This window comes from Pongo abelii, chromosome 19 (assembly GCF_028885655.2).
Source record: "Pongo abelii isolate AG06213 chromosome 19, NHGRI_mPonAbe1-v2.0_pri, whole genome shotgun sequence".
NCBI lineage: Eukaryota > Metazoa > Chordata > Mammalia > Primates > Hominidae > Pongo > Pongo abelii.
Window position 1 is genome coordinate 67,454,929 of NC_072004.2, and position 26,675 is coordinate 67,481,603.

The window sequence follows — 26,675 nt, forward strand, 5'->3', positions numbered from 1 at the left end:
TACTAGAAGAGGGAGCAGAGCTCCTGTGGAAAATAGGGAGGTTCGGAAAAGAACCCCCTTCCCAGCTGTACCGTTATGGCTTCTGCACTCTGATTCCCTGCCCCCCCCAAATCTCACCCCTTCTCAGATTGGGGTTTCCCCAAAAAGAGAGAAGGAGAAGAAAAGAAGATGGCGACTGAGAAAAGGGTTGCTGGTGGAGCAGCCATGAAGAAATGCAATAAATTCCTTGTTGTTTTATGAAAATTTACAACTTTGTGATAGAAGTTTATGAGTGGTTGAATCCAGCGATTGGCCGGCGCCGGTCATGTGGCCGGGCGATCGTGAACATGAACTTTTTATCATTTCCCTGGTGGTTATAATGCAGCATTCTTTTGGACACCACACCTAGGTCGGAGCACTGTCGTCCTTCAGGGCTCCAGCCTCTTGATATTTTTGTGCTTCAGTATCAGCTCGATAGAGCAAAAAAGAGAGAGGACGAGAGAGGGGGGTGAGGAGAAAAGAGAGAGAGAGAGCGCGAGAGGGAGAGGGAGAGAAGGAGGGATGGGAATTACACAAAGAGAGAACCAAAAATAATTTTGATTCCTAAATTAACTTGCTCACTGATCTGGGATTTTAGTCACCATGGAGGGTAAATGGACAATCTGCCCAGGACTGCAGCCCGATACTATTTTTCAAAGCCAGAACTTACTCCATTTTCTATGCAAATGTCAGAAAAACGAAACACCCTCTCTCCCAAGTCAGAGAAGGGGAAGCAACGGCTCTCACGTTGGGACAATATTATCTGGAAGCTGAAGAAGAAACTGAATACTCCTTCCTTCCTTCCTACCCATTCCTTTAAATCCGGAGGGGGAAAAAATCCCAAGGTCTGCAAAGGTAAGGGAGATTCTACAATTTTCTTCTTGTTCTGTTGCATCGCTTTTGTGTATGGGGGGGTGGGGCTTGGGTTTTTCTCCCTCCTCCCCCCGCTCCAAGACGGGGCTGAACCCCACCTCTGGGCGCTGCAGGGAGAAGCTTCCCAGGAAATTCGGTGGTGGAGAGATGGGTGGCTGCTTCCTGGAGGGGGAGCCAAGGCAGGGAGAACGGGAAGAGGAATCAAAAGAGGGCCAGGAGACCAGCTCTAAGTCGCCTTTTTAAGCTTGGAGGAGAGACTCAAGCAAGGGGGTGCGAAAGAGAGGATGGGGGGTATCTGGGCTTCAGTGGCACCCAAAGAAGCCAGTGGTTCTGGCCTCCGCGGGCTTGCCCCTCCCCCTCCTGCCATCCCTCCCTTGTCTCGGCCTCTGGCTATTGCCCCCGCGCAGTTCTCTTGCCTGGTGCGGATATCGCTGGGTTCCCGGCAGCACTGGCATGTGGGGCGGTGGCGCTAAGGAACGTCCTGGTCTCTACAGGGCCTGGAATCTCCTCCGAGGCCGGCGAGGGAGAGGAAACGGCTAGAGAAACACAGAAAAGACAATTTACAGAGAAATGTTCACTATTTCCCTTCGGAGACATTTTTGAAATTAAAGGGCTGTGGGTGGAGACACCAAAAACGAGGGAGACCCCCCCCAACCAGGAAGCCTGCCCGAGAATGCCCAAGTATCTCGCCACTCCCGCAGGAGGGAGCCTCGCTCTGCAGGGAGACAGTTTTGTGGTTTTAATGCGGTAGGTTACAGCTGTTGGTTTCTGCGCGATATTGATTCTATTACTTGCGTTGTATTGGTATGGGATGTGTGGATTTCGGTGGAGGAAAAAATTACCATGTGTGTGTCTGATATGATAACATTTCAAACTTTCCTGGGTCCAGATATGGTGACTGTGAAGAAGCTGTTAAGTGCATTTTTGTTTTATGCTTGTAAATAAAAATAAAAGAGAAAGAAATGAAAGAAGAAAATAAAAATAAAATCCAATTATGGGACCTAGCGCCGTCTAAACTGAAAAGCTAACTGGCACTGACCTCTGACAGTCCCGTCCCTCGGGTGTCCAATTTTATCCCTCAGTCAGGCCTTCTAGGGGGTGGGGAGGGCGGAGAACATTGGGCAGGCGACAGAGATTCCTAAAGTAGCTCGTGGGGTGGAAGTAGGTACCAGCCTTGAGGCAAGGACTTAAAAATGGGGTAAGGGAGCTTCTGGGGAAGCTTCCAGCCAAGGGATAAGTCATGTTGGCTGTGCAGGGCAGGAGAAATTGTGATTTTTAGTCTGGTTTGCACGAACATGTGATTGCTTTTCTCTTTCTTAAGACCAGATGCAGGACGTTCAGCCTCGGGCCTCTGTTTGCCCCGGAGTTACAGGGTCTGGGGCGTTTTGGAAGTGGGGATATATTTATTATCTCAGTCCTAAGCTAGGAGAGGGACAACCCTGCCACTTGTGGCGCGGAAGAGGCCGCTCTGTGGCCCCAGGTAGATGCCCTAGGTTCAGGCCCGGTCTGGGCGCCCGGAGAGACCGCTGGGCTTCGTAGCTAGAGTTCTCCGCCAGCACTCACGGCACTCGGGGCCTATTCTCAAGGGAAAAATTTCCCAAACCCACCCATACTAAAGGTCTTTTTCTCCTGTAGTCTTGGAGGGTTATAAATCCTCCCTTAGGCAGTTCGCTGTGACCCAAATTATGCGGTCTGCTGCCATCTACCGTCCGTTCGGAGACACGCGGCTTAGGCGCCGCAAGCCCCGCGACACTGTCCAGCGGTGCTCGACGCCTGGAGCCCCGGCCTCTCAGGGTCCGCGGGATTCGGGGGATTTCGGGCCCACACCGACGCTCTCAGCTAGATCTTGGTTCCCCGGTGTGAGTTAGAGAACAGAAGTCTCTCCTCCACCCATCATCCCCAATTTCCCACTCCCCCGTCCCCGCCCATCCTAGCCCCAAACCTGGCGGCTGGCAGGGGAAGCGGCTTCCTCTAGGGCATATTTAAAAAGGTCTAATTCTGCTTCCAGCGGGCAGGGGCCCTGAATCAAAGGGTGGAGGGATCAGAGCCGACACCTCCACCGCCATCCCCACCCCCACCCCCACCCCACCAAGGCGCGGGAGAGGATGAGGCCGCTTGAGACATCCGAAGCCAAGGCTGTTCAAGGTTTATTTGGTTTTCTTCTCAGCCAAGGGAGGGGACCCGCAGGGCAGGCGCCGGCCCCGTCAGTTCCACTCGGTTGTCAAAAGACAAACCGGGTCTGTGTTCTCCTGGTTGGCTGGTGGGTCTTGCCAGCTCCTTGGTTGGTGGGTCCGTGGTGAAGGAATTGAACCGAGTTTTCTGGAAACTGTTGATGTCTGCAAGTGAGTGACGATCCCCTCCCCCATTCTCGATCTTTTCAAGCGAAGTAGACCTAAATATGATTTAGGAAAAATTTAGTAGTGGGACTGGGGCCAAATCCTTAAGGAACCACACCGTCGTAATTTCCGTTCCTGTTGGACCCTTCACACCGGCTTAACTCGACCGCCTTCCCAAGAGTGGGTGGCCAGGGCTAGGCTATGCGCCTCTGCTGCAGCGTTTGAATATTGGCCCCTGTCTCACGGGTTACTGATTAGCTTGGGCTTTCAAGCTGCAGGAGGAAGCTCTGGCAGTTCCTTTAAAGGTGCTGTGGTCCCCGTTCCTGGGTGGGGGTGGGGTTCCAGGAAATTGCCTGCGGTGCGAGGCCAACCAAGGTGTTGCCAGAGTCTGGCCCAGGGCTAGAGGAGCTGATGAGGTTAAGGGGCCTGGTGGTGCTGGGGACAAACACTGTGGCTGCAGCCCTCACCCGCTTTCGGCGCCTCTGAAGCAGCTCTTAACAGCTTTTCTGCAGCGAGGTGACTTTCTGGTGGCTATAAGGCCCGACTCAGGAAGCTGCTCTATAGGAGGCCCTGAAGGAGTCAGCCCTGGAAGGTCATTGGCCCCTCCGAGATTTTGCTTTTGGGCAATCCAAAGGACAGGTAGAGAAGTCAAGCTGGTACATGGTATTGAAACACTTCAGGGCCCTTAGGTTGTCCCCTGGGCCTGCGGGTAGGAAACCGGGAGAGTGGGTTCAGCACTACTGCTCACTCCCCTAAAGATCAAAGAGGATGCCGCTCATTTGCATAATGAAAATGAAGTCTTTGTACTTTGATTTGGAGGGGCCGATTTTAGGGCAAAGTGTCTCATCTAAACAGCCTCCCTCAACCTATGGGAGTGATCATTCAGTACCCCTGGGAACATATATTTATGTTCCCCAAACCCAGAGAAACAGAGTCCAGGATGAGAATTGAGTTGAAATATTTTCATCCCACCCCACCCCAGCAAAAGTTGGGGGTGGTGGGGGAAGGTGCTCATCACCTCAAAGAGCTGAGGGAGAGGGCTTTGTAGCTTAGAGGAAATTGGGAGCCTGGACAATGTCTCAGCACCCTCCCACACACACCACACCACACCACACACACACACACACACACACACACACGCAAATATCTCTCCTGAGGTTACCTATCAAGAATTTTACTCCCAAACTGAACACAACTTAGGAAACATTTTCCTGGGAGCTGGAATGTGTTAGCTTGCCCACAGGACTGCAGACTCACAGCATAGAAAATTACAATTATAAATCCTGCCTGTGGGGTATCTGTACAATCCCTCTGTTATGTAATCAAGAATTGGTACACACTTCTATCCATCTCTCTGAACACACACTTCCTCGCTGAGGCAGGGAGAGACACCCCAGACTGGCGGATGTCTGAGCCTGCTGTGTATTTACATATTCCCCCAAGGAGACAGACAGAGGGCGGTGGACCGAACCACAGACAGATTCGTAGGGATCTGGCTCCAGAAAGGAGTTGGTCTCTGGCCCGCCCTGCCTGCCTGCTCTTTTTCCCAAACAAATGGATCAGACGAATAAACGCTCATAAATACCTCTGGGCTTAGATAAGAGCGATGAGGCGCTATTTCCTTTCATGCCCGACTCCAGGCGCCCAGGCCCTGCCCGTAGTGGCTCTGTCTCCAGACAAGCAACCTGCAGAGGTGAGGTTAATTTGGGGGCTGTGGCTCTAAAGATAAGGCAATTATTTTCCTGCTTCTGACACAGCGAAATGCTCCCTTCCTCACCAGATCTTATTTTGTTCAGACTTCACCGAGAAAACCACACTATTTAGTGCTAGGATGGAGACATTGTGGGCAGGGAGGGGGCAGGGAAGTCTGAGGCCCAGGGCTCAGCCTCAGCAGTAGGGAGGGAGGTGCATGCAAGTACTCTCTCCCACTTTTCTCCCCCTATTCAAATGGCCCCTAGTCCTCTCTAGAAGCAAGCCCAGCCATACCTAGATTTGGAATATTTATCCTTCTTCATTATAAGGGGGGTTTAAATTTGTTTTCTTAAATGCTTATCAAACACTCCCACAGGGTCAGTTTAGGAAGTAATTGGAGGCCATCTAGGGATGGCTATTTTGCCATTAAGGTACAGCCTAGAAGTTGCCCTGAGTTCAGAGAGCCTTGGAGACCACGTTGCAACCAAATAAGTTCCCACCCTTGGTGATCCAAGCTCAGTTCTCTGCCACCTTCCCTAGTGTCTTGTACCATCTTCAGTGGGCAGAACTTGGCCAGAAAAAGGAGCCCAAAGGAAGGACAAGGCAGAGGAGGGTCAGCCTGGCCTGACATCTGACTTTGTTCCATGCCCTGGCCCCTTCTTGTCCCCAGGTGTGAAGGTTGTCACCCTTCACTACTTGGCCTGTGTATGTATATTAGAATGTTGGAAATGCACTGTGGCCCTGTCTCCCAGCCTGGGCTCAATGCTCATTTTCCTTGGGTGAAAGAGCCAGAGACATATATTCTCTGGCACACCCAAATTTGTAAGGCAGCAAAGCTGATGATACAAACATGGGGTGTGGGAGGGAATTGTAGCGATGCTGAGATACAGACAGAAGGGAGAGGGGATGCTGGCTGATAGCTGGAAGCTGCCTGCTGAGTCCCCAAGAGAACGCAAATGCTCTTTTCTCCCTATCAAACTAAAGCAAAAACCAAGTCTTGGGAAAGAATTAATTTTAAAAAGAACTGGCAACTCCTATAGAGACTTGGAAGAGGAGTGAGGGTGCCTTTCTTCCCAGTGGTCTCTGACTGCCTCAACTATCAGGAGGGTTTGAAGCCCACAACTGGAAGAAGAATGATTTCTTCCTTGTGCCCGGATTTACTGGGACATCCCTGATTCCTGAAAATCCTATAGCCCAGGCTATTCTTAAGTCTTTTCGGATTGCAGAGGGTACTGAAGTGAGGGTTGCAGGCAGGATAGGGATCAGACAAATAAAGCCACCTAGGCTGAGGGATACCCCTCACTCCTTCACTCCATATCACCAAGTGAGGGGAGGGCTAGTCCCTTTCCCCAGTGCCCCTTCCCCTGCCAAGAGTGAGCAGCTGCATACTAGAACAAGGCAGAATGTTTTGGGCAGCCGCCCTCGTCGCCGCCTTCCAAGAAGCTCCTAGTCTAGCCACAGAGTCAGAAGGGGAAGCTTGGGCTCAGTCCCTCCTGCCGGCTCCTCTTCATCTGGGTCTTCTAGGCAGTGGGATCTGGCCTGCCCCCTCAGACCAGAAGGGTTGTGGAGAAGCAGGAACAATAACCCGAGGCTTGGAGGAGAGAGAGCAGATCTGATAAACAGGAAAAACGATGTTCAAAACCTGGGGAGGAGGGTGTTTCTTCTTTGCTTATCTTAGCGGAGAACTCTTCTCACCTTCTACCGACACAAAACCCTAGAAACAAACCTTCTTCTTTAGTTCTCTCTCAAGGCGATTCGGAGACATTTACCCACCCCTCCCTGGAGAGAAGGGGCCTAAGCAACGCAGGGGTTAACTTTTCTGAAAACACAATTAACTTTTTCCAATCCTGCGTGGGGTGGGGGAGAGATATATTTATTTAATCACCCGGGAGTGGGGTGGTCTCAATCTAAACGTTCCCTCCTCCCTCAGAGGCACAGAGCCTGTTTCACAGATCCTACGTAGGTGGAACAGGACGCGTTGTGTTGTTGCGGAGAGAGAGAGAGAAAGGCGAAGGAGAAGGAGGAAAAAAAAGGTTGATAGGTTTGTGCGCGGGTCCCTCGTGCAGGCTGCGCTCCTCCTGGGTGCTATTTGACAATTCCTGCCTCTGCCATTGGTCAGTGTTGGATCAGATGGTTGTATTTCCTTCTGGCCCTCACTGGCACCTCGCCATCCCCCCTCAGCTAAAACCCAATCTCGGATATACTACTAATAGGCGCGGCGCTCGCACTATAAAACACAACAAATCATAAACCCGGCGGAGCAGCAGCGGCCGCGCGCGCCTCCCCTCCCAATGAGTTCCTATTTCGTGAACTCCACCTTCCCCGTCACTCTGGCCAGCGGGCAGGAGTCCTTCCTGGGCCAGCTACCGCTCTATTCGTCGGGCTATGCGGACCCGCTGAGACATTACCCCGCGCCCTACGGGCCAGGGCCGGGCCAGGACAAGGGTTTTGCCACTTCCTCCTATTACCCGCCGACGGGCGGTGGCTACGGCCGAGCGGCGCCCTGCGACTACGGGCCGGCGCCGGCCTTCTACCGCGAGAAGGAGTCGGCCTGCGCACTCTCCGGCGCAGACGAGCAGCCCCCGTTCCACCCCGAGCCGCGGAAGTCGGACTGCGCGCAGGACAAGAGCGTGTTCGGCGAGACAGAAGAGCAGAAGTGCTCCACTCCGGTCTACCCGTGGATGCAGCGGATGAATTCGTGCAACAGTGAGTGAGACTTCCCGTCGCTGTCGCCCCGGCTCCCCTGGGTCCCCACCCCGGGACACAGAACTAGTGAGCGCCCCCTGCCCCAATCTCCCACAGGGTGCTGGGTGGGCATCTCAGTTAGGAGGCAGAAGAAGATTGGGCGCCTGCCCGGGGTCTCTCGCTGTGTCCCCTATTAGGCAGGAGTTACAAAGTTTGCAAAGTCCCAGCTGCACTGGGAGCCATGGGGAGCAAGTGTGCTCTCCTGGGGCGCCTGGCCAGAACCGGGGTTCCAGGACAGGGAAAGGAGCAGGGGCCCGCAGTCACTGGCTTGGCTTTACTTTGCGCCCCCAGCCCCCCTCTCCCAGCCCTGGTAGGGTTCCCCAACCAAAGACGGCTCCATTAAAAACGGAGTGCGTCATGCAAGGGGGTAGGGGGTGACGCTGAAGAGGAAGAGTTGAGTCTGTCTGGGACTGTGTTTCCCTGAGGATGGGGGGCTGGGGCAAGATGAGGCGCCAGGAAAGGGGTGGTAGTCAGAGGAGGGAGGAGGAATAAGGGGAAGGAAGAGAGAGGGAGCAGGCGGAGCGAGAGAAGGAGAAACAGGCGCGGGGTCTCAGGCTGGATTATTTGTTGGCCTTAAGTCCCAACCGATGTCCATTAGCCGGACTCGAAAGTGAGGAGCCGTTAATGTGGACTGTGGATCGATCTACGTCATTACGGATTAAGGGCCTGGATTTATCACTGGGTTGGCGGGATGGTGGGGAACAAGATGGATGGAAAGGGAGGGAAAGACAAGATGCGACTAGGAAGAGACACACCTGACCAGCCCCTCCCCCCAGGCTCAGGTGGGAGTTCAAACTGCTCCTCCCCTCCCCCATCTAGAGTCTAGACAGACGGCACAGGCCTAGGAGACTAGGAGGGAATCTGGAGGGGGCGCTGGAGGAGTGCGAAACGGGGGAAGGGAACCGGCAGAATAGAGGGTATCCCGGTACTGGCTGGAGTCTGTGTTCGAGGGTCGACTAGGGGAGGGGGCCCTGGGCCCAGTGACCGCAGGCCTCACCATCTCCACTCTGCGTAACAGGTTCCTCCTTTGGGCCCAGCGGCCGGCGAGGCCGCCAGACATACACGCGTTACCAGACGCTGGAGCTGGAGAAGGAGTTTCACTACAATCGCTACCTGACGCGGCGGCGGCGCATCGAGATCGCGCACGCCCTGTGCCTGACGGAGCGGCAGATCAAGATATGGTTCCAGAACCGACGCATGAAGTGGAAAAAGGAGAGCAAACTGCTCAGTGCGTCTCAGCTCAGTGCCGAGGAAGAGGAAGAAAAACCGGCCGAGTGAAGGTGCTGGAAAGGGAGGGAGGACGCGAGGGGAAAGGCCTGTGGGGAGCCGAGGGCGTCAGAGAGACCCGGGAAGGAAGGCTCTCGGGTGGGGGAGCCAGGAGACCTGCTCTCCAGCGCAGACAGGCGGGGCCCAGCGCTCTCCTGGACGCCCCCGCCCGCGCAGCTCCCGGCGGGTGCTCTGAGGCCTCACTACTCGAGCCCACCCAGCACCCCGCGCGCCCTTCCTTCCAGAGGAACTCGCCTCAGCCTGATCAGGCTTCCTGGTGAGAACTGAGGATCGGACTCACTTGATGTTTCCTGGAAGCAGAGCAAAATGCTCTTGTCCCTGTCGCGTCTCATTTCGTCCATGTCCCCCGTGCACGGTTCAATGGTAGATTCGCTGTCCCCTCAGCGGGGGCCTTGAAGACTCCCTGATCCCAGACCTGTCGTCTCTCCCACCCCCTCCCCAAAGCCACTGGAAGGAGCACATACTACCTAGAAGTAAGAAGAGGAGCCTCAGAAGAAAACAAAGTTCTATTTTATTAATTTTCTATGTGTTGTGTTTGTAGTCTTGTCTTAGCTCTGGACGTGAAATACTTCGATGATGATGATGATGATAATAATAATAATAATAATAATAATAACAACAACAACAATAATAAAGATGTGAAAACTCGACGCTCGGTCACCTCCAATCCTCCCCTGCCATTTTTTTCCTCTCCCCTCAACCCCCAGCCTCTCCATCTTTCCTGAGCCAGAATTCTTCAGCAAAGGCGAGAGCCCTGGCCCGCCGAAGCGAGCCCTGTTCGACTGGGAAGTTACAGTTGAGATAAAGGCTGGAGCGATCAGTCCTGCCCAGGCCCCAGCGCTGCGTTTCCCTGGTGCTGAGGCTTACAGCCGCCTCTCCCCGTGCAGACTTGGGGGATGGAGAGGGGCTGTCTCCCTCTCATTCTCTAGCCTTTCCTCGTGTGTACACAGCACTAAGGGAGCCACTGAGGCCCCTAAAGCTCTTTTGCGGAGACGGAGCCATCGAGTCTGGGGGCCTCTGCAGCGCTTTTCTGTCCTCACCTTCGCAGAGACCCCTGGCCTTTGGCCCGTCCACATGGCCGGGTTTTTTTGCCAGCCTTGGCCCTCTGCTCCTGGCCTGTGGCTCTGGAGACTAAAAAATGGGGCCACTGGGTATCTCTCACCCTGTAGCTGAAGGCTCCAGGTGCCCCTTCCCACCTCAATTAGGAGATCAGCCTCCAGTAGGGGAATGTAAAGCCACCAGCCAGGCACAGGCCGAAGGGCACAACTTTCCCTTGCTCCTTGGAGACCCCAGGGCAGGAGGCCAGGTGATGGGGCATTTAGTGTCATCCTCTCAACCCAGAATGGCTCATTCTCTCTCTGCTTGCACCGGCACCCAGAGGGCAAGCTGCGGACACTGTTTTCCTTTATTCCTCCGCCCTCTCGCTTCCTTTCTTATTTTTAAAGAAAATAGTTCCTTCCTAATAGGAGACCAGCTGCGGCGGTCTCTGGCCGCCCAGCGTGCTCAGCAAAGCATGCGGGTCCTTGGAACCCCTTTTCTGGGAAGGCGGCTGCCACAAGGCAAATTCTCAAACTGCCCAGCTGCGAGTGAGGGGCCTGTAGTGGGGCCTCCGAATGCAATAGCCGAGGAGGAGGGGAAGGGATCCCGCTTTACAAACTCTCAGACGCATGTTACTACTCAAACCCAAGCAGCAGACGCGGTGGCCGCTGCAGTCTTTTCGGCAACTAGGCCGCTTAGCCCCAGCTGTGCTCGGCTTCTGGGGTCCCTGTCCTGCTTTGTCACTCCCCACGCCTGGGCTAAGGACCACCAAGGAGGTCAGGAAGGGAATTTCGAACTTCCAAGTGGCCCAGGAGAAGTGAACGCTTCTCCTTCTTCTTCTTCAAGCCTCCCGCCCAGCCCTGCCGGCTCGGCCTGGGCGCTGTGGACCGGCAACAGCAGTTCCACCAGGATGCAGGCCGGGCTAAGCTCCTGGGGAAAACCCGTTGCAATAATTGTTTTTCACACACAACTTCCAACCCTTCCCCCATTTCCGCCTCCAATTCGGAGACTTGCAAAGCCCGAGAAAGGGAAAAGCAACTCAATCTTTGATCTTCTCATCCAAAGTTAAAATAATAACGACAATGATGATGTAGGCAGAAGGAACCAAATAGAGAGGCTAACCCCACCCACAAGAAAGTGGGTAAAAAGCCCAAACCCTGCTCTAAAAGGCTCAACCCTGTGGCTGAGCCTTGGCCGGGTTTCTTTCTCTCCCGGCGACTGCAGGGAGCCAGCAGGGAGGCAGCCGCCGCCGCCGCCATGGCGGTCTCCCGCCCGCGCTCCCGTCGATCGCCGGGAGGTGGCGCGCTCTGCTCAGAGGCCAAAGCCAACCTTCTCCCTGTTTCTCCCCCTTCTCCTTTTTTCCCCCTCTCTCGGAGGCTCGCATTGAATCGGCCCTAACGATTCTCGGATCGTCATTATTTGTAACCATAGAGCATGAATTACCTCTTGAGGTCATCAGCGAGAATTTACGACTGGTCAACAAAAGCACGTGATTCCCTAACGCCCCCCCACCCCCCTTCCAACCCCCCCCCCCATATTTGGCCGCATACATAGCAAAACGAAGTACAGTGCATCGCTATAATTCATTAATACATCATAAATCGTGAAGCACAGGGTTATAACGACCACGATCCACAAATCAAGCCCTCCAAAATCACCCAAATGAGCTCGTACTTTGTAAACTCCTTCTCGGGGCGTTATCCAAATGGCCCGGACTATCAGTTGCTAAATTATGGCAGTGGCAGCTCTCTGAGCGGCTCTTACAGGGATCCCGCTGCCATGCACACCGGCTCTTACGGCTACAATTACAATGGGATGGACCTCAGCGTCAACCGCTCCTCGGCCTCCTCCAGCCACTTTGGGGCGGTGGGCGAGAGCTCGCGCGCCTTCCCCGCGCCCGCCCAGGAGCCCCGCTTCAGGCAAGCGGCTTCGAGCTGCTCCCTGTCCTCGCCCGAGTCCCTGCCCTGCACCAACGGCGACAGCCACGGCGCCAAGCCCTCTGCTTCGTCCCCCTCCGACCAGGCGACCTCAGCCAGCTCCAGCGCCAATTTCACCGAAATAGACGAGGCCAGCGCGTCCTCGGAGCCTGAGGAAGCGGCGAGCCAGCTAAGCAGCCCCAGCCTAGCTCGGGCGCAGCCAGAGCCCATGGCCACCTCCACAGCCGCGCCCGAGGGGCAGACTCCGCAGATATTCCCCTGGATGAGGAAGCTTCACATCAGCCATGGTAATTCTCTCTCTCTTTTTTTGTCTTCTCGGCTTTCCTTCTCTGCGTTTTGGGGTGGGATGGGGGGACAAGGAGAGCTTGGCTTTACCCTAAATATAGATTCATTTTTCTAAGGGGGAGAAGTCTCTAAGAGGGGCCTCATAGCTTCGTAGACAGAGCCAAAAAGGGTCTCTCTGTTAGAGGGGGGTATTTTTAATAGTTCGTTTCCAGCTTCGGCTTAGGTTTTTATTAGCGCAGCTGAACCAGCTTTAGGATAAAGGATGGGGTTCACATAATGTGGGGAAGGGTCCTGCTTACCCCTGAAATTTTGAGACTGTCGCTAGCAAAGAAGGGGTGAACAGTAAAAGGAGCTTTCCGGGGCAAAAGTGCAACCGCTCTCCTCCCTCCCGGGGCGAGCGGCCGCCTGAGCCCAGCCAAGGGTGAGGCACTAGGAGCGAGCAAGAGACAAAGCCGGGCTCACTGGCTGCCAGCAGAAGTGGGGGATGCAGTAGAAAGGGGTGCAGAAATCGAGCTTGAATGTGGGCATCTGGAGTAGAGAGGATTGGAGCTGTGGTGAGCTGGGTGCCGGGACGCCTGGGTCCTGCTCCCCCGCCCCCTCCCACCCAGTGCCCCCTCCCTTAACCGGAATAACGTTGCCTTGCGGCTTTCCTCTATCTGCTCCAGATATGACCGGGCCGGACGGGAAAAGGGCCCGGACCGCGTATACCCGCTACCAGACCCTGGAACTGGAAAAGGAGTTCCACTTCAACCGCTACCTGACCCGGCGACGGCGCATCGAGATCGCCCACGCACTCTGCCTGTCCGAGCGCCAGATCAAGATTTGGTTCCAGAACCGGCGCATGAAGTGGAAGAAGGACAACAAACTGAAAAGTATGAGCCTGGCTACAGCCGGCAGCGCCTTCCAGCCCTGAGCCCGCCCAGAGGAGCCCAGCGGCCCAAGAGCCCGTGCCACTCCCAGCCCTGGCCCCTCCAATCCTCCCCGCGCTGCCGCCGCCCGCTGGGGACCGGTTCCCACAAGCCTGCCTCGCCCCGGCCTTGTGTTACGATATTTCGTTTGGTCTTAGGTCTTCCTGTGGCTCCCTCTCTCCTGGACTGGTTATCTTGTTATTATTGTTAATAATAATAATTATTATTATTTTCCTTCCATGCTCCCGACTCCCTTCTGCTTGTCCCAAATCCGCCAATGTTTCTGAATGTTTGTGTCTGTGGTTGCAGTCCTTCCCCCAGGAAAAAAAAAAAAAAAAAGAAATTCGCATGTTTAATGTGAACTCTCCCCTCCCCGTCTGTGTTCTAACTTATTTATAAAAAGATGATCGCTGTATTTTGAGTTTCAGCTGGAAACTTCTGTAAGAGGCAGCAGTTGAGGTGGGGTACTGCCGCAGTGGGGTCAAGCAGAGCTGGCTTCGGAGATGGAGTCTCTTTTCATTCTCCTCCTCCTCCCTCCTCACTTCCTAGGCCTAAGTCTCCTAGGGGCTTGGTCCTAGGGTGGGAAGGGGCTAGGGAGGACCAAAGGGATGATATTGAGAAGAGAGAAAGAAGATAGTGAGATTTAAGTTCCTGCTGCCTGGGTAGGCCCCACAAGGCCTGGTCTGGGAGTATACGGAAACAAAAATGATCCTCAGTGCAAAATGTCTTGTGTATTTCTCTGTGAATCCATGGGTCTGGCTACAGGGCCCAAAGCTTGTAAATACGGGGATAGTCTGGGTCAGACCCATCTCTTCCTTACCCGTCTTGCTTCCAAGACCATTTGTAGTGAGCGAGTGGATGCTGTGCTACGTGTGAAATCTGTCTTTGCGGGGCCTGTCTCAGTGATTCGCTTTTGGTATTTGTTTGTAGCTTTCCTGGAAGTCAAATAAATGTTTCCCCCACTCCATTGCCCTTCCACTTGTCTTTTCTCCGAGGGGTCTGCCTCTCCCATCCCGGGCACACCCTGCACCATTCTCAATAGATCTGGGGTGCAGGGAAGAAAAAGTAGGCTGCTCCCCAACAGCTCTTCTCAGCCATGCAAGTTCCTGGCTTGGTCAACAGTGCTTGGGCCAGGGAACAGACCTTCATGCCTGGGGGACTCCAAGGCCCAGAAACCCCATGTGGGGCTGGGGCAGGGGAAAGGCTGAGCTAGACTTCATCCTGGTCTTCCACTAGCTGGCCAAGGAAGCCTCTGGAAAACTCTTCTGGGAAAGTAATTTGGGCCTACGTCCTCAGCAGGAGGCTCCTGGCCTTTTGGGAGTGGTAGAGGCCTGCCCAGCCCCCTGTCTCCTACTCCAAGTCCCAATTCAGTTCTGCCACCAACTAAAGCAAAAATAAATAAATAAATAAATAAATAAATAAATAAAAAATCAGCTGGATTTCAAAGGATTTCTCTCACCCTCAGCCTTCCCTACCCTTATCAAGGGCTCCTTCTCTCCAAGGGCCCAACTGATCTTCCCTCTTGATTAGGAGTTAGGGTTCTTTCAGAAAGACCCCTGGTTCCCTTTCAGCCTGGCCCAGGGCTAGGGCCCAGTCCACCTCTATCCAAGTCAGCCTCCACCCTGAGCACAAGAGTCAAGTCTGGACACTTACCCGGTCAATCCCTTCCAGCATGGCCCAACTTCTTACTGGACTTGGGAGGAGGGGGAGATGGTGAGGAGGCAGCCGAGGGTCGTGGAGGCTCTACTTGGCCCTCCTTTCCCTTCACCCCTTGACTTTGTCCCCCTTTGTCGATAGCAAACTATCCCAAAAGTCACTATGACATTTAGATGTCAAATGGATAGGGGTTTTATCTCGAAGTTAGATCGTAAAAATCGCCGAGAAGTCAGACAGATACCCCTCACTGGCTCGAGAAAGTCACGTGAGGTCCATAAAGTTAGTTTTATGGTTTTGGGGAGTTGACACCGCGCAGTATATTTCACATTCTCCAGAATGTTAAGTGACACTTTAACTGCTCGCTGTGGTGGGGAAGGGGGCAGAGGTAGGTGAGCACTCTCCCAGCCTGGAGCAGCCGGACCAGCCCAGAAGGCAGCGGCGGCCCAGGCCAGCATTCCCGCAGTAAGTCACTTTCAGCTTTCGCTTTTACCCCTTGCAATTCTGGGGCTTGGGACTGGGGGAAGAAAACTTATTTCCACCTGGGGCTGTGGGGTGATGTAGGGGAAACTTAGCCTGTTTTATGCACCCAGTTCTAAGGGACTGGGAGCCTGAAATGAGTGCTCTCAGTTTCATAAGGCCTCATCAGTCGGGGGTGCCTGATTTTTACCAGCAGGAGTGTCTGACTTTGTGAGGAAAAGGGTTTGTGTGGGGGATCCATGCTCCCTCAGTGCCAGTGGAAATTTAGGGACCAGGAAGGAGGGGTGTGTATTGCTGAAAGAAGGGGCCATTGTTGGGGGCCACTTCACTGCTGGATATCTTCAGACAAATATCCCCCCACCCTCAGGAAAGAAACTTTATGACATTCATTTGTCAGAGGTGTGTGGGGGTGCACCGCTGGGCACTTTTATCTGGATACATATGAGCTGAGAAAAAGCACCCACCGGGTAGGCGGCTGCTGTGGGCTGCCTTGCCCTGGGGTGATCTCTGGGTTTCCGATCTTTGAAGCCCATAAAAAGGGGTCCCTCTGGTTATCTTTGGCTTCATCAGGCTTCTCCGGGATGGGGAGCACGGTGCTGCTTCTGCCTCCACCTTCAGCCTGTTGGTCTCAAGCTAATCTTTCTCCTTGGCTCGAAGTAGGATCCTGAAGTCAGACTAGGGAGCAGACAGAGAGGGCAATCCCCCCAATTCAAAACCTAATTCCTGAACTAGGAGTGGCGGAAGGGAAGAGCTTCTTCTCTTGCCTAGAGGTGTTAGGTGTTTAAGTAGCACTCTGGCAAGCCCTCCACAAATAAAATCAGCTCAGGAATACAAATCCCTCAACTGTCGGAAGGAAATAGATTCAGGAGCTGGAAGAGAAAATAGGAAAGGTGCTCTTTTTTCCTCTCTTTTTCCCTCTTCTTTTCCAGGCACACCCTCAAAGTCCCCTTTGATTTGTAGAACCATAAACCAGACAGACTTCAGGATTTGATCCCCAGGGCTTCTGTTATTTTCTAGGGAAAAGTCACCCTTCTAAAAGCCAGAGGCTTCTTCTCCACCAAATTGACCTCCCTCCAATTTAACACCCATGGGGCTAACTACCCTGTCACTCCTACTTTCACCAGCCTGCCATCCCTTGATTCAGCTCACCAACTGCCATAGGTAGTTTCTGGGATTGGATATGTGGCACCTCGAGGGGCTTCTAATCTTTGGGACAAGGATGGGGTCATAAGACTCCCTTTTTCTCATTAAGGGACATTGGCGTTCTCCCCCTGTCCTCTTTCTCCTGAAGCCACTTTCTTTTCCCTGAGCTCTCTATCCACTGCCCAAGCCTGACTTACAGGAGATCCTTAACAGGCTTTAAGAGCAGAGTCACCCTGGTTTGAAGACATATCATCCCAAGAATGATGAGGGCATTTGTATCCCTTAGAAAGGAGACACAGGTCATCTCCCAAAGGATCCCCAGCACCATTGAAAATATAAAGAAGTGATGGAGGCACAGCTTCCAGTCTTCCACTCTACAAGGCAACGGAGTTGACAGACATGCAGACAAAGAGCTCTGCAAGGGCAAGTCTGACCTGGGTCTCCAGGGGAACCCCATTCCTATTGTGCCCCTGGCCTCACTCTAATATACTTCCCTTTCTGAAAGCCCTCCCGGAAGCTAGAACCCCAGATAGCAAGGCCTGCTCCTGAAAAATTATTTCTTCACCCCCTCTCATGTCAGTTCTGTAGGCTCTAACATCTACTAGGCATATCTGGTCGGATTTTCCAGGATGGCAAAGAGCAACTTGGGGTGCCCACTTCCACCTCAGTGACCAAACTCTTGAAGGGTCTCCTCCAGCTCTAAGCAGGTCCTGGAGAAGATGCCCTAGCCTGGGCTTTCCTCTTCTCCACTTCAGGCTCCCTGAGCTGAACCCCAGTCCTGTCTGAACCCCAGTCAGGACAAGTTGGGGGAGGCAATGAGAAGTGTGAAGAGATTTCTGGTGCCAAGAACTCTCTTCTCTGCCCCAGACCTCTGTCCTCTCCTCCTGCCCTCCCAGGCTGTCTCCCTCTAAGAGAGCTGCTCTACTCTCTCCAGGGCTGTGCTCTCCCTCCTCTCGCACCTGCTTTCTCTCCCTGCCAGTCCAGGTTTCAACCTCTTGAGCTACAAGCCAAGCCGGTACCCTCTGGCCAAATCTTCAACCTGGGGCAGGCCCCAGGAGGTGACAGCTGGAGATTAAGGCTGCAGTTTCTCTTTTCCCTCTGAGGCCAGCCTGGCCACCACTGGGTGGACAATTCAATTTTGATTTTTTTTGTTTTGTTTTATTTGGTTATTTGTTTTGTTTTGTTTCTCTGAGGCCAATGGGTGGGAGGAAGTATAAAGAAGTGTAAACAGGAAAGCCAGCTGGGCCTGGAGTTCCAAGTGCCCATATTTCATCGGCTTCCTCTCCATAACTGTGGCAGGGACACTTAACCCTTCCCTGGCTGTGAGAAGTTATTCTCTGAGGGCTGGTGAGCAGAATGGGAACATCTAAGAGGAAGCTCCTTTCCTTGCCTGGTTCCTTTATCCCTGGGATTTGCAGGCCAAGGATTCTGAGCAATGGAGAAGACAGAAGCTCGGCACAATCCCCCAAACTCAGTCCCTTCCCGGGACTAGTCTCCCCAGCATGGACTTCTCAGCTTGGGGGACCAACCTGGTCAATCTTGGAAGACAGGGCTAGCAAGAATGAGCTCCCCTCTTTTAAGGGAGGGGATACTGGTAACCCTCCCCATTTTTGGAGTTTTTCAGAGTAATCGGATTTTGAGGCTGAGATCTGCCCACAGTGAGATTTATCGATTGCTGCAGCGCTGTTACACATCCATATTAATTAACACCGCCTGGAAACCGAGCTGTATGGGGAGGGGAAGGGAAAAACGGGGGCCCCTTAAGCAGAATGGATATTTCTCCCTAAGGGACTCTGAGGTTGAGATTGGAGGGCCCTCTGCACATGAATCCTGTGGCCCTCCCCAGGCTTGAAGCCCCTGGAGTTCTCAGCAAGGGCAAGAATGACTTAGTCTCTACAGTCAACTCCACACACAAGTCTCATGGTGGTGATGGTTGGGGGGGGGATTAAATATCCCTCAGGTCGTTCCTGCAGGTCCCACCCCACTCTTCCTTGTCTCTAGTGGGTTTCCCCAGCCCTCTAATGCTCTGTCTCCCGCAGAGGTTAGCGAGCATCCTTTCCAGAGGGGTTAACCTCCCCCTCTCCACCTTCCTTTCAACTTCTCAAAGGTAGAGGCTTATGACGGTTTTCGAATTGGTTTGTTTTATTTTGCTTTAGCGTCCCGTTGTTGTTGGTAGTTATGGTCTTATGGCCTTCTCCTTTCTCCTACCCCTCCCTCCAAAAAGTGATTAAAATCTGTTAAAGGATTTAATTAAGAGAGTTAAATGAAAAGGAAGGAGGCGCAAATGAGTTGGGGGAAAAAACCCACACCAAAGCTATTCTCAACGATTAAATCGCCATTTTAACAATATAATGGAGTTTGCATCCTGAAAGGGGAAATCAACGCTCATATCTCATCAATAATTCATAGAGTCCGGGATCACGCAGAGGTCAGCAGACGGGGGCAGCAGCGCCGGCCTACGTGGGGCTCCGAGCCGCTGCAGCATACATTACGCGCGCCGCCGGCCACACCGCCGCAGCCACCTCCGCCGCTGTAGACCGGGGGTGGGGGCACCGGCAGATTTAGGCGGATCTTTCATTCTTTCTTTTGGCAAATTTACCGATTGCAGGCTCCAAGAGGAAGAGGGGAAATTTGGGAGCCTGGAGAGTATTGGACTTCGGGCAATTCGGGAACCTGTCGGATCCCAAAAAGCACCTTGTCCCCAAGTTTTAACGTTTCTCTTCCCTCTCTTCTTTTTCCTTTTCTCAGTGATTTAGGCGTCTCCTCTCTTGTCTCTTCTCCCCCTAAAGTTCCTCTTGGAGAGAAAAATGCGCTCTCTGCAGTATCCTCTAGCTTCTCCTCCCCGGAAACGGTTCCCAGGCTGCGAGGCCGCCCTCTGGACTGCCTCTCCCCGAGTGCATCCGGGCTGAGCCTTGCGGCTTCGGAGCACAGCGGCTGGTTTTGGTCGCAGCGATCCCTGGATCCCTGACCTCGGAGCCCTGTGGGGTAGGGCTGAATGCATCTAGGGAGGAAAGATACCTCGCAGGCCCCAGACCATTTTGCCTCACCAAAAGATGACCCAGGCCAGTTGCAAAGATGGGGAGTCAGCACGGAAAGACACACCTAGAGGAGAGGTGGAGGGAAAGTGCCAGCCTGTGTGGGGCGTCGCCTCTTGAGGGATTTGGAGGCATGATAGAGGATACCCTATTTCGGGGCTTCTGCAGGCTTGTCCTTAGGTGCATGCATCGTTCTAATTCGTTTTCTTTTCTGTTTTCTGAATCCCAAGGGATCCCAAGGAAGGAGAAAGGAAATCCTTCCCAGTGAGAGGTGGGGGTCTGGGAGGCGATATTTGGGCAGAAGGGAAACCGAAAGCGCGCGGGTTGTCCGCACCGCCGCTGCTCTGGACTAGATAGAGGCAGAGGCTGTAACAACCCGGAGCTGCCAGTAGAGTCCGCCTTAGACCAAGTTCACAGCCAGGCTGGGGCCTCTGAGGCGCCAGCGAGCGGCCGCGCAAGGTGGCCGCGGGCCCCCCCCGCATCGTTGGGACACTGAACTCTCCCTCTAGCCCTGTGAGCACAGTGGCCCCCTCTGCTCCCGAGGAGCCCCTGCTCCAAGCTCTCTCCACCCTTCACCCCAGAAATGCCCTTCTCCAGGTCAGCCCATTCTACTGTTCGCCATAGGTCTCCTCGTCCAGCAACCTCGGCCCCACTCGAGGGTCAAAAATGAAGAAGGGTGGGTGGTCAAAAGCCCTTCCAGGCATCCCAATAGAAGAGACCGTTGAAAATGCGGGAAGTGGGTTCCGCGTCTTTTTCCAAGGAGTTATTTAATAGTCAAAAGACTCCTCTTGCCCAGGTCTAAGGCTCTGGGGGAGTGGAGACATTGGCGAAGTGGGGAGGGGTAAGGAAAGCGTTTTGCCCTGGGGTTTCTGCGGCCGGCGTAGCAGAATGAGACCCTGGGTGGTGAGGCCAGTGTTATTGCCGGAGGGGTCGCAAAGTTGGAGGGTCAAAAGTTTACACCATGCGTGAGTGGGAGCGTCAGAGGAGACTAGAGGCGGGGGCGGGGTGGAGCGGTGGGGGAGGGGGCTGTATGTGTGTGAAGACGGACGAGGGAGCCAGGGATGCTGGAGGTAAGGAAGACTTGTGGGTTGCAGAAGTGGGGGAGCAGAAATGGGCAGGGAAGAGGCAGATATCTGGGGAAGGGAAACTGAGGAAGGAAAAATCCCTTCTCCAAAAAGGGCCAGACTGGTGGTGGTGGTGAGTTGTAGAAAAGACAGCGCTTAGGGTGTGGTGAACCCTCTGAGCAGTTTTCTCTTCCAAAAATAATCTTTGAGTCACCATATTAAATTTAATTAAAACCATCCTAGCCACACACATTTTAGAAATTCAATTAAATTACCCCCACGTCTTTGTAGGACTTCTGGCAGGGCCAAAGAATACTTTCAATGTGAAGGTTTGATTTTCACCAACATCAGCTCACCCTGCTTGCCCTAAAGGGGTCAAACTACTGGCTGTTTCAATCCTCCACCCCTGGGAGAGGCAGGCCTGTTTTCAAGAACCCTTAACCCCCAGGCTGTGTCAGGAAGGTGGGGTCCATGAGCATGGGCCAACACTGGAGCCTTTCCAAACTCTCCTCTCTCCAAATTGCTCCAGTTTAAGAACTTGACTATTGAAAGATTAGCTTGTTAATTCTCTCACTCTCTCCCAAGCCTCCATTTGTGTATTCATCTTGACTCCTTCTCTTCCTATTTGGATGAGGGAGGAGAAATGCAAAGGAAAAATACCAAATGGCCTCATGGAGATCTTTTTAAAGGGAGTTGAAACAGGCGACCTGAAATGAACTTTGAATCCATACATTAAGCTTAGCTCGTGAGTAAATGCCTAGAGAGACTCAGTAATTATAACACTGGAGCATATGCCTATTTTGGGTCTTTAAATGACTGTTGTATTATGAGATGTCATTATCTTCTCTTCCAAGCATTTACTATAGGAGGTACACTGTGGGCATTTTTCCTTCCAGGATGGAGATAACCTGAGAGTTTCTGTAAAGATGGCTTTTGAAACGTGGCCAGAAGAGACAAAGGTTTAATATCAAATTTCAAATAGATTTAACCCAGGGTTTTGACTAAACCAGTTGGGTGAAGGTCCCTATTTCTGCTTAGTCCTTAGGCGAGTTTCTCTGCAGTGTCAGGCCAGGAAGGAATTCCTGGACTCCTGAAGAGACAGATGTCAAAGCCTGAACTGAAGAAGCCATCTCCTTCTGTTCCAGGACAGAACGTTAGCAAATTTAGGTATAGACTGGAGCAGCCCAAGGTCCCGGGGCTAGAGGGACCAGGATGGGGAAGAAGTGGCCTCTGCCATCCTGGACCAAGCTGGGTGCCTTGGGGAGTTCTTTCTTGACCTCTCCGTACTAGGAGGATACCACCCTACCAACTAGGCTGGAGTCCTGTCTCAGTCTGTAGACTTGAATTGGGAGGAAGGGGAGTCACCTGACCCACCTCCGCAGGACCCTAGGAAGCTGGAGAAAGGGAGAAGTGTGTTGTAGGCAATCCACCAGATTCTAATCCTGGAGAGACAAACCCAAGAAAATCTCACTATTTTAAATGCCTTCTTGATCTGCTCCTGAACCTCCTTGTGTGGGTGATGGGGGTAGGCAAAAGTGTTAGTGTATTGATGAGAACGATTCTTCGAGGGGAGGGGGAAGCTATTGTTTTGTATTTAAAGGACAGTTAAAGCTCTGAAAGTTATGTCCCCGGCTTTGACCAGCCCAGCCCAGCACCTCTCTCAGGGTTCTATCTTCCCCAAACCTGCTGGGTTGTGTGGACCAAAATCTTGGCCCCAAGAGGTGGAGTGGTCATTTCTAGGCCCTGGAGCTTCCAAAGCTTTTGTAGAAATGAGGGTATCTCTGACACTTGGGGGAGCAAATAAAGCAGATGGAGTGTGCAGTGGGGTGGGGATCCGGGCCCTGGCCATACAGGCATTTAGGGATAAAGTTCAGGGAAGGGGCCTCTTGCTCAGGCCTGCTCTCTGGGGCCCAGGTGCCCAAAGCCATGTTTTCAGTTTTCCCTGTGCCAGCCTCATTCTCAGGCCTCAAAAGGATCCCACATGAAACCTCACACTCTCTCTGGAACCAGAGCTGACAAAATATGGGACTGATGGAAAATCAAAACAGGGGCGTGGCCGACTGACTCCTATCCGAATGGGACTTTTTTCGGGTGGGGATTGGGTGAAGAGAAGAGAAGGCTCTGGCGAAAAGTCGAGCTGGAGAGGATGAGCTGAATCAAATTTCTGCTCTGTCATTTTTTTTTTCCCAAGTAATGACCTACGCAAAATTCAATATGACCCAGCGAACTGCGCGAGCGTATTATAGTAACTGCCTGCTCGTGGGGGAGGCCGGGAGAGGGGTGAACCGCAGGTCACGGCGTCTAAAAATTATTAAAATGTTTGAGAGCCTCGTGACGCGCCTAGCTGTTTAACAAAGACTGACAAAGTATGAGATTAATACGAAAACTTGCGCTTCCAAAACAAAAACACACCAAAAAAAAAGTCATGTTCCGGCTTCTGAGGGAGCCCGTGGCTCTGCCCGCCGCCGCGGTCCGGTTTTCCGGACACACAATAGTGGACAGGAGCGAGCTCAGCTGTTGCCCAGCGCGTCCGCGGGCGGCTCGGCGGCCGGCGGGGCTGGGGAGCCTCCCGGTGAGTACCCTCGCCCGCGCCCCCTCTGGGCCTTTCTCTCCTCCGCGCCGCCGCCGCCGCCGGTGCGCAGGCCGGCTGGGGACTCGCCTCCGCTTGGGCCTTCGGTTTCGCTCCCTCGCTGAGTCCCTTCTCCCCGCCAACAAAAGGTGATGATTCCTCGCGGGCTGGGCACGCCCGGACGGCGGAGGGTGGCTGGGAGGCGCGAGGTCACGCTAGCAACCTGTGGCTGCCCGGAGAAGGCGGCCGGGAAGCCGCGGAAAGACCCGGGAGCGCAGGGGTGGTGGCTCAGATCGCGCGCAGCCCCTGCTCTTATTTTACTATTATGCGTGTTGCTGTTCATATCCTTCTGGGCAGTGAAGGGGAGAGGCAGCCTCCTGCTCTGGTGAAACCCGTCCTGGGAGTCGCCCATAAACCCTGTTCTCCATCTCGGGCGGCTGGAGGGGTGAGGGGGGTGCGGCGCCTTGGTGGGATTAGCAGGTGGCGGCTTCCAGGGCGCGGAGGAGAAAAATCTCTGCTCTTGGGCGTCAGGATCAAGGATACCCAAACCCGCGGTGGCTCTGCCTCCTATTCCTCTCTCTTGGGGTGCTGGGGCACCTGGGCCGCATCCCTTGTGAAGTGTAGAGCAGCAGAGAGGCCCAGCCGCCGGCCCAGCGGCCCTCCCAAACTTCCGAAATGCCGACGGGTTGGACGGGTTTCCGAGAGCTGGCGAGTTGAGAAGGACAGGAGGTATGGGGTGGGGGAGGGGCCTGGACAGTTGGAGTGGGTCCTGGAGACCCTAAGTGGCCTTTGACAAGATTTGGAAAGGTCCCTGGTTGACGCTAGGGAGCTGGTGGGGATCCTAGCATCGCATTTTGTCTGTGGGCCCTGGGCCAGACTCTAGTCTCCCTGAGTGCCCAGATGGGGGTCTGAGATTACCTATTAGACCCTCTCTTGGCAAAGACAACCATAGTGTAATAGTTTGCTTTTTTCTCCCAAATATGTGCGAGTTCAGCCTGTCTGGGAGAATGTTGATGTTAGAAATCAGGCCCAGAGGCCAATATTGGCAATTCCTAGATTTAAGATTAAAAGAAAATCAGAGGGTCTCTGGACCTAGTTGTGGGCAGGTGGGAACTCTCCTCCTGCCCACCTGCAAGGTCCCAGGACTGGGCATAGGCAGAAATCTCTGGAGTGTTGCAGTTAGAGGGTTGTTTTTGTGTTGTTCCTGTATTTGTTAATGAAATTGATATTATTTTGACTTCCTCACTAAAGATGCAAGTATTTCTCAGACCTAGGGAGTTGAACAGGGAGTCTGGGTGGGGTGGAGGCTTTTTCTATGCACATTTTCCCTTACTCTGTCACAGCTTTCACAGTCTCAGTTCCCTCCAGCCCAATCCCCAGACCCTCAGCTTAGTAAATTCACGGCTTCTGGGAGCCTCAGAAAGTTGATTCGGAAACCCCAGATGCCCATTTTGGCCCTACCACCAGCAACCCAAGCAGGTGGCTAGGCGAGTTCGTATGTGTTTAGAAGGAAAGGACTCGCCTGGGGCTAGGAAGGTGGGGAAATGGGGTTCCTCCCCACACCTGCCCGGGATAGACCCCCTCTCCTGGCTCCCAGGATGTGTGAGAGGCTGGGAGGGGCCGTATATCATCTGGCTGCATCTTTCATGGTTCCTCATTGCCCTTCATTCGGAAATGAAACGCCTTTGATCTTTTCTCAGGTTGTAAACGGAATTGCCCGTCATTAAATATCCGGGGCCCCATCTGCTTGGTCTCCCAGCATTTTTCTTTACAGCTGTTTCTCTCTCTTTTTACCACTGAATTTTTCCAAAAGGACTTTTATTACACCACCTTCACACCCAGCCGCCTCTTCCTCCTCCCTTCGCTGAGAGGCGCTTTGGAAAATATCTAGATATTCGTTTGATCACAAACTAAAGGCTTGGAGGGGCACGGAGGAGCCGATTGGGGTTTTGTTTTTTCTAAAAAAAAAAAAAAAAAAAAAAAGTCCTGGGGGAAGGGGAGGGGCGCGAAGGCACCCAGAAAGGCCTGAATCTGACTTCGCGGCAGCCTCAGAATGACCCTTCCTCCTTTTGTGCTTAGCTAATGTTTACATCTCATAATTCATGCGCCGCCGAGAGTTGCGCGGCGGCGGCGGAGGCAAGGTTCCCGTCCCTTTGCGAACTGGCTACTTGAAATTCTAATAGAAGAGGAGAATTGAAAACCTTGTAATCCCAAGAACGGACTCGCAGTGCCTTTTTCTGTTCCCAGAGCTCAAAACTAGAACAAAACGAAATAAAACCAAAGCACTCAAACCACACCCCAAACGAAGAAGGCGCGGAAAGTAGGAGAACTGGAAAATTTCTGGGCCAAGAAGATCTGTCTGTCTTCTGTATATACCCTGTAGATCCGAATTTGTGTAAGGAATTTTGTGGTCACAAATTCGTATCTAGGGGAATATGTAGTTGACATAAACACTCCGCTCGTATTTTTCCAGCAGAAAAAAAAAATATGTATATATGTATTATTTTTCTGAATGAGGACAATCTGGTGACTGGCCACACGAAGACTCCTTCCTCTTTATTCCTCTTTCTTTTCCTCCTTCAACTGGTTAGAAATGGAGAAATCATCTACCTGAACTCTCCCCACGCCTGCCCCGGGAGCCTTGGTCCCTTTTCACCTCTCTTTAAGAGGTTAATATTATTGTTGTTGAAGTTTTAAATTTATCTTCTCGTCCCAAACGCACCCATTTTCTATTCTGGGCTCAGGGAGGCTTTATTGGAAATTGCGAAAAAAATGACTTGTCTTCAGTGTGCGAAGAAGGCAAAGGAAATTTGTTTAACAAACGGATGCTGAGGCCGCCTTTCCGTTTCAGTTCAGAACAAGATGACCTGGAAATACTCGATTACCAAGGGGTGTTATTGTGTGTGGGGGTCACCTCTATGGCTGTATCCCCAGTATCACAGGGATGTGAGATTTCTATTCGCCGCGGAGGCGGCGACAATTAGAACGTCTCGGACCCATGGTTAGTATTGCTCGGGTGGTTATGGAATTAGCAAATTGCTAATCAATTTTGCTCTCAAAAGTTGCAGATTTTTTACCCCAGCGCTCTGTCTTTAGTGTGGGAAACCAAGTCGTTTCTCCGGGCTTGGGCCGTGTGGGTTAAAGGGAGGAGTGGATAGGAGAAGGGGGACAGACGGACTGACGGACAGTCTAGCTAACCGTGCAGCTAAATGCGATTTGGAAGGCGAAGTCTCCCCGAATTAGTGCATGAATTTCCTATCGATCCGCCCGCGGTTCCATTCATCTCTGACAAGTCCCTCTGCGCACCCGCCCTCTAGCTCTGGACGCCTCCTCTCTCATCCCTACCCCTCCCCATCCGGCTGCAGAGAAAAGCCCCAGGCTCTGTGCTCTGGCCCCCGTATGGGTTCCCCTTTCGAGACGGAGCCCCCAGCCCGCCAGTAACCTAACTCCCCATACAGACGCAGGGTGCTAGGGCTCCCTCCCGCCGAGGGGAGGAGACTGGCGCCTATGGAAGGTACAGAATGCTGGGCAGAGGTGAGGCAGAACAGGAGGGCTACACCGGGAGCCCCAACTTCTTAAGGGATCTAGGGTTTGCGCTCTGCCTAGCGCCCC

At 53.2% G+C, this 26,675-nt stretch overlaps 3 protein-coding genes and 1 long non-coding RNA gene across 8 annotated transcripts in view; 3 read left to right on the forward strand and 1 right to left on the reverse strand.

Moving 5' to 3' along the window:
- The first annotated feature begins 314 nt into the window (after positions 1–314).
- On the forward strand, positions 315–9,601 carry HOXB6 (homeobox B6). 2 transcript variants are annotated; one of them, XM_009236570.4, is made up of 3 exons: positions 315–873; positions 7,101–7,625; positions 8,683–9,601. In XM_009236570.4, the coding sequence occupies exons 2-3, from the start codon at positions 7,211–7,213 to the stop codon at positions 8,940–8,942; spliced, it is 675 nt and encodes a 224-aa protein (XP_009234845.3). In that variant the 5' UTR covers positions 315–873; positions 7,101–7,210; the 3' UTR covers positions 8,943–9,601. The 2 variants fall into 2 exon arrangements, with proteins under 2 accessions (XP_009234845.3, XP_009234846.3); XM_009236571.4 differs by having other exon boundaries at positions 7,133–7,625.
- On the reverse strand, positions 3,017–15,022 carry LOC100447711 (uncharacterized). Of its 2 annotated transcripts, none has more exons than XR_653968.4 (3): positions 14,773–15,022; positions 4,813–4,912; positions 3,017–3,283 (listed from the first exon to the last, which is right to left on the reverse strand). It is a non-coding gene; the product is annotated as an uncharacterized LOC100447711 (long non-coding RNA). The 2 variants fall into 2 exon arrangements; XR_010137983.1 differs by lacking the exon at positions 14,773–15,022 and adding an exon at positions 12,969–13,139.
- Positions 11,644–14,086, forward strand: HOXB5 (homeobox B5). Its single transcript, XM_002834252.5, has 2 exons — positions 11,644–12,213; positions 12,877–14,086. The coding sequence occupies exons 1-2, from the start codon at positions 11,652–11,654 to the stop codon at positions 13,122–13,124; spliced, it is 810 nt and encodes a 269-aa protein (XP_002834298.1). The 5' UTR covers positions 11,644–11,651; the 3' UTR covers positions 13,125–14,086.
- A 98-nt stretch (positions 15,023–15,120) lies between the features above and the next one.
- Positions 15,121–26,675, forward strand: part of HOXB3 (homeobox B3) — a 41,420-nt gene continuing 29,865 nt past the window's right edge. Inside the window, exon 1 of one of the 3 annotated variants that reach the window (XM_063718157.1) lies at positions 15,121–15,237. The gene's annotated coding sequence lies outside the window, so the exon portion shown is untranslated. Of the gene's footprint in view, positions 15,238–20,440; positions 23,067–26,675 lie in introns of those variants that run through there. The other 2 variants (XM_063718158.1, XM_063718154.1) reach the window with 2 other exon arrangements.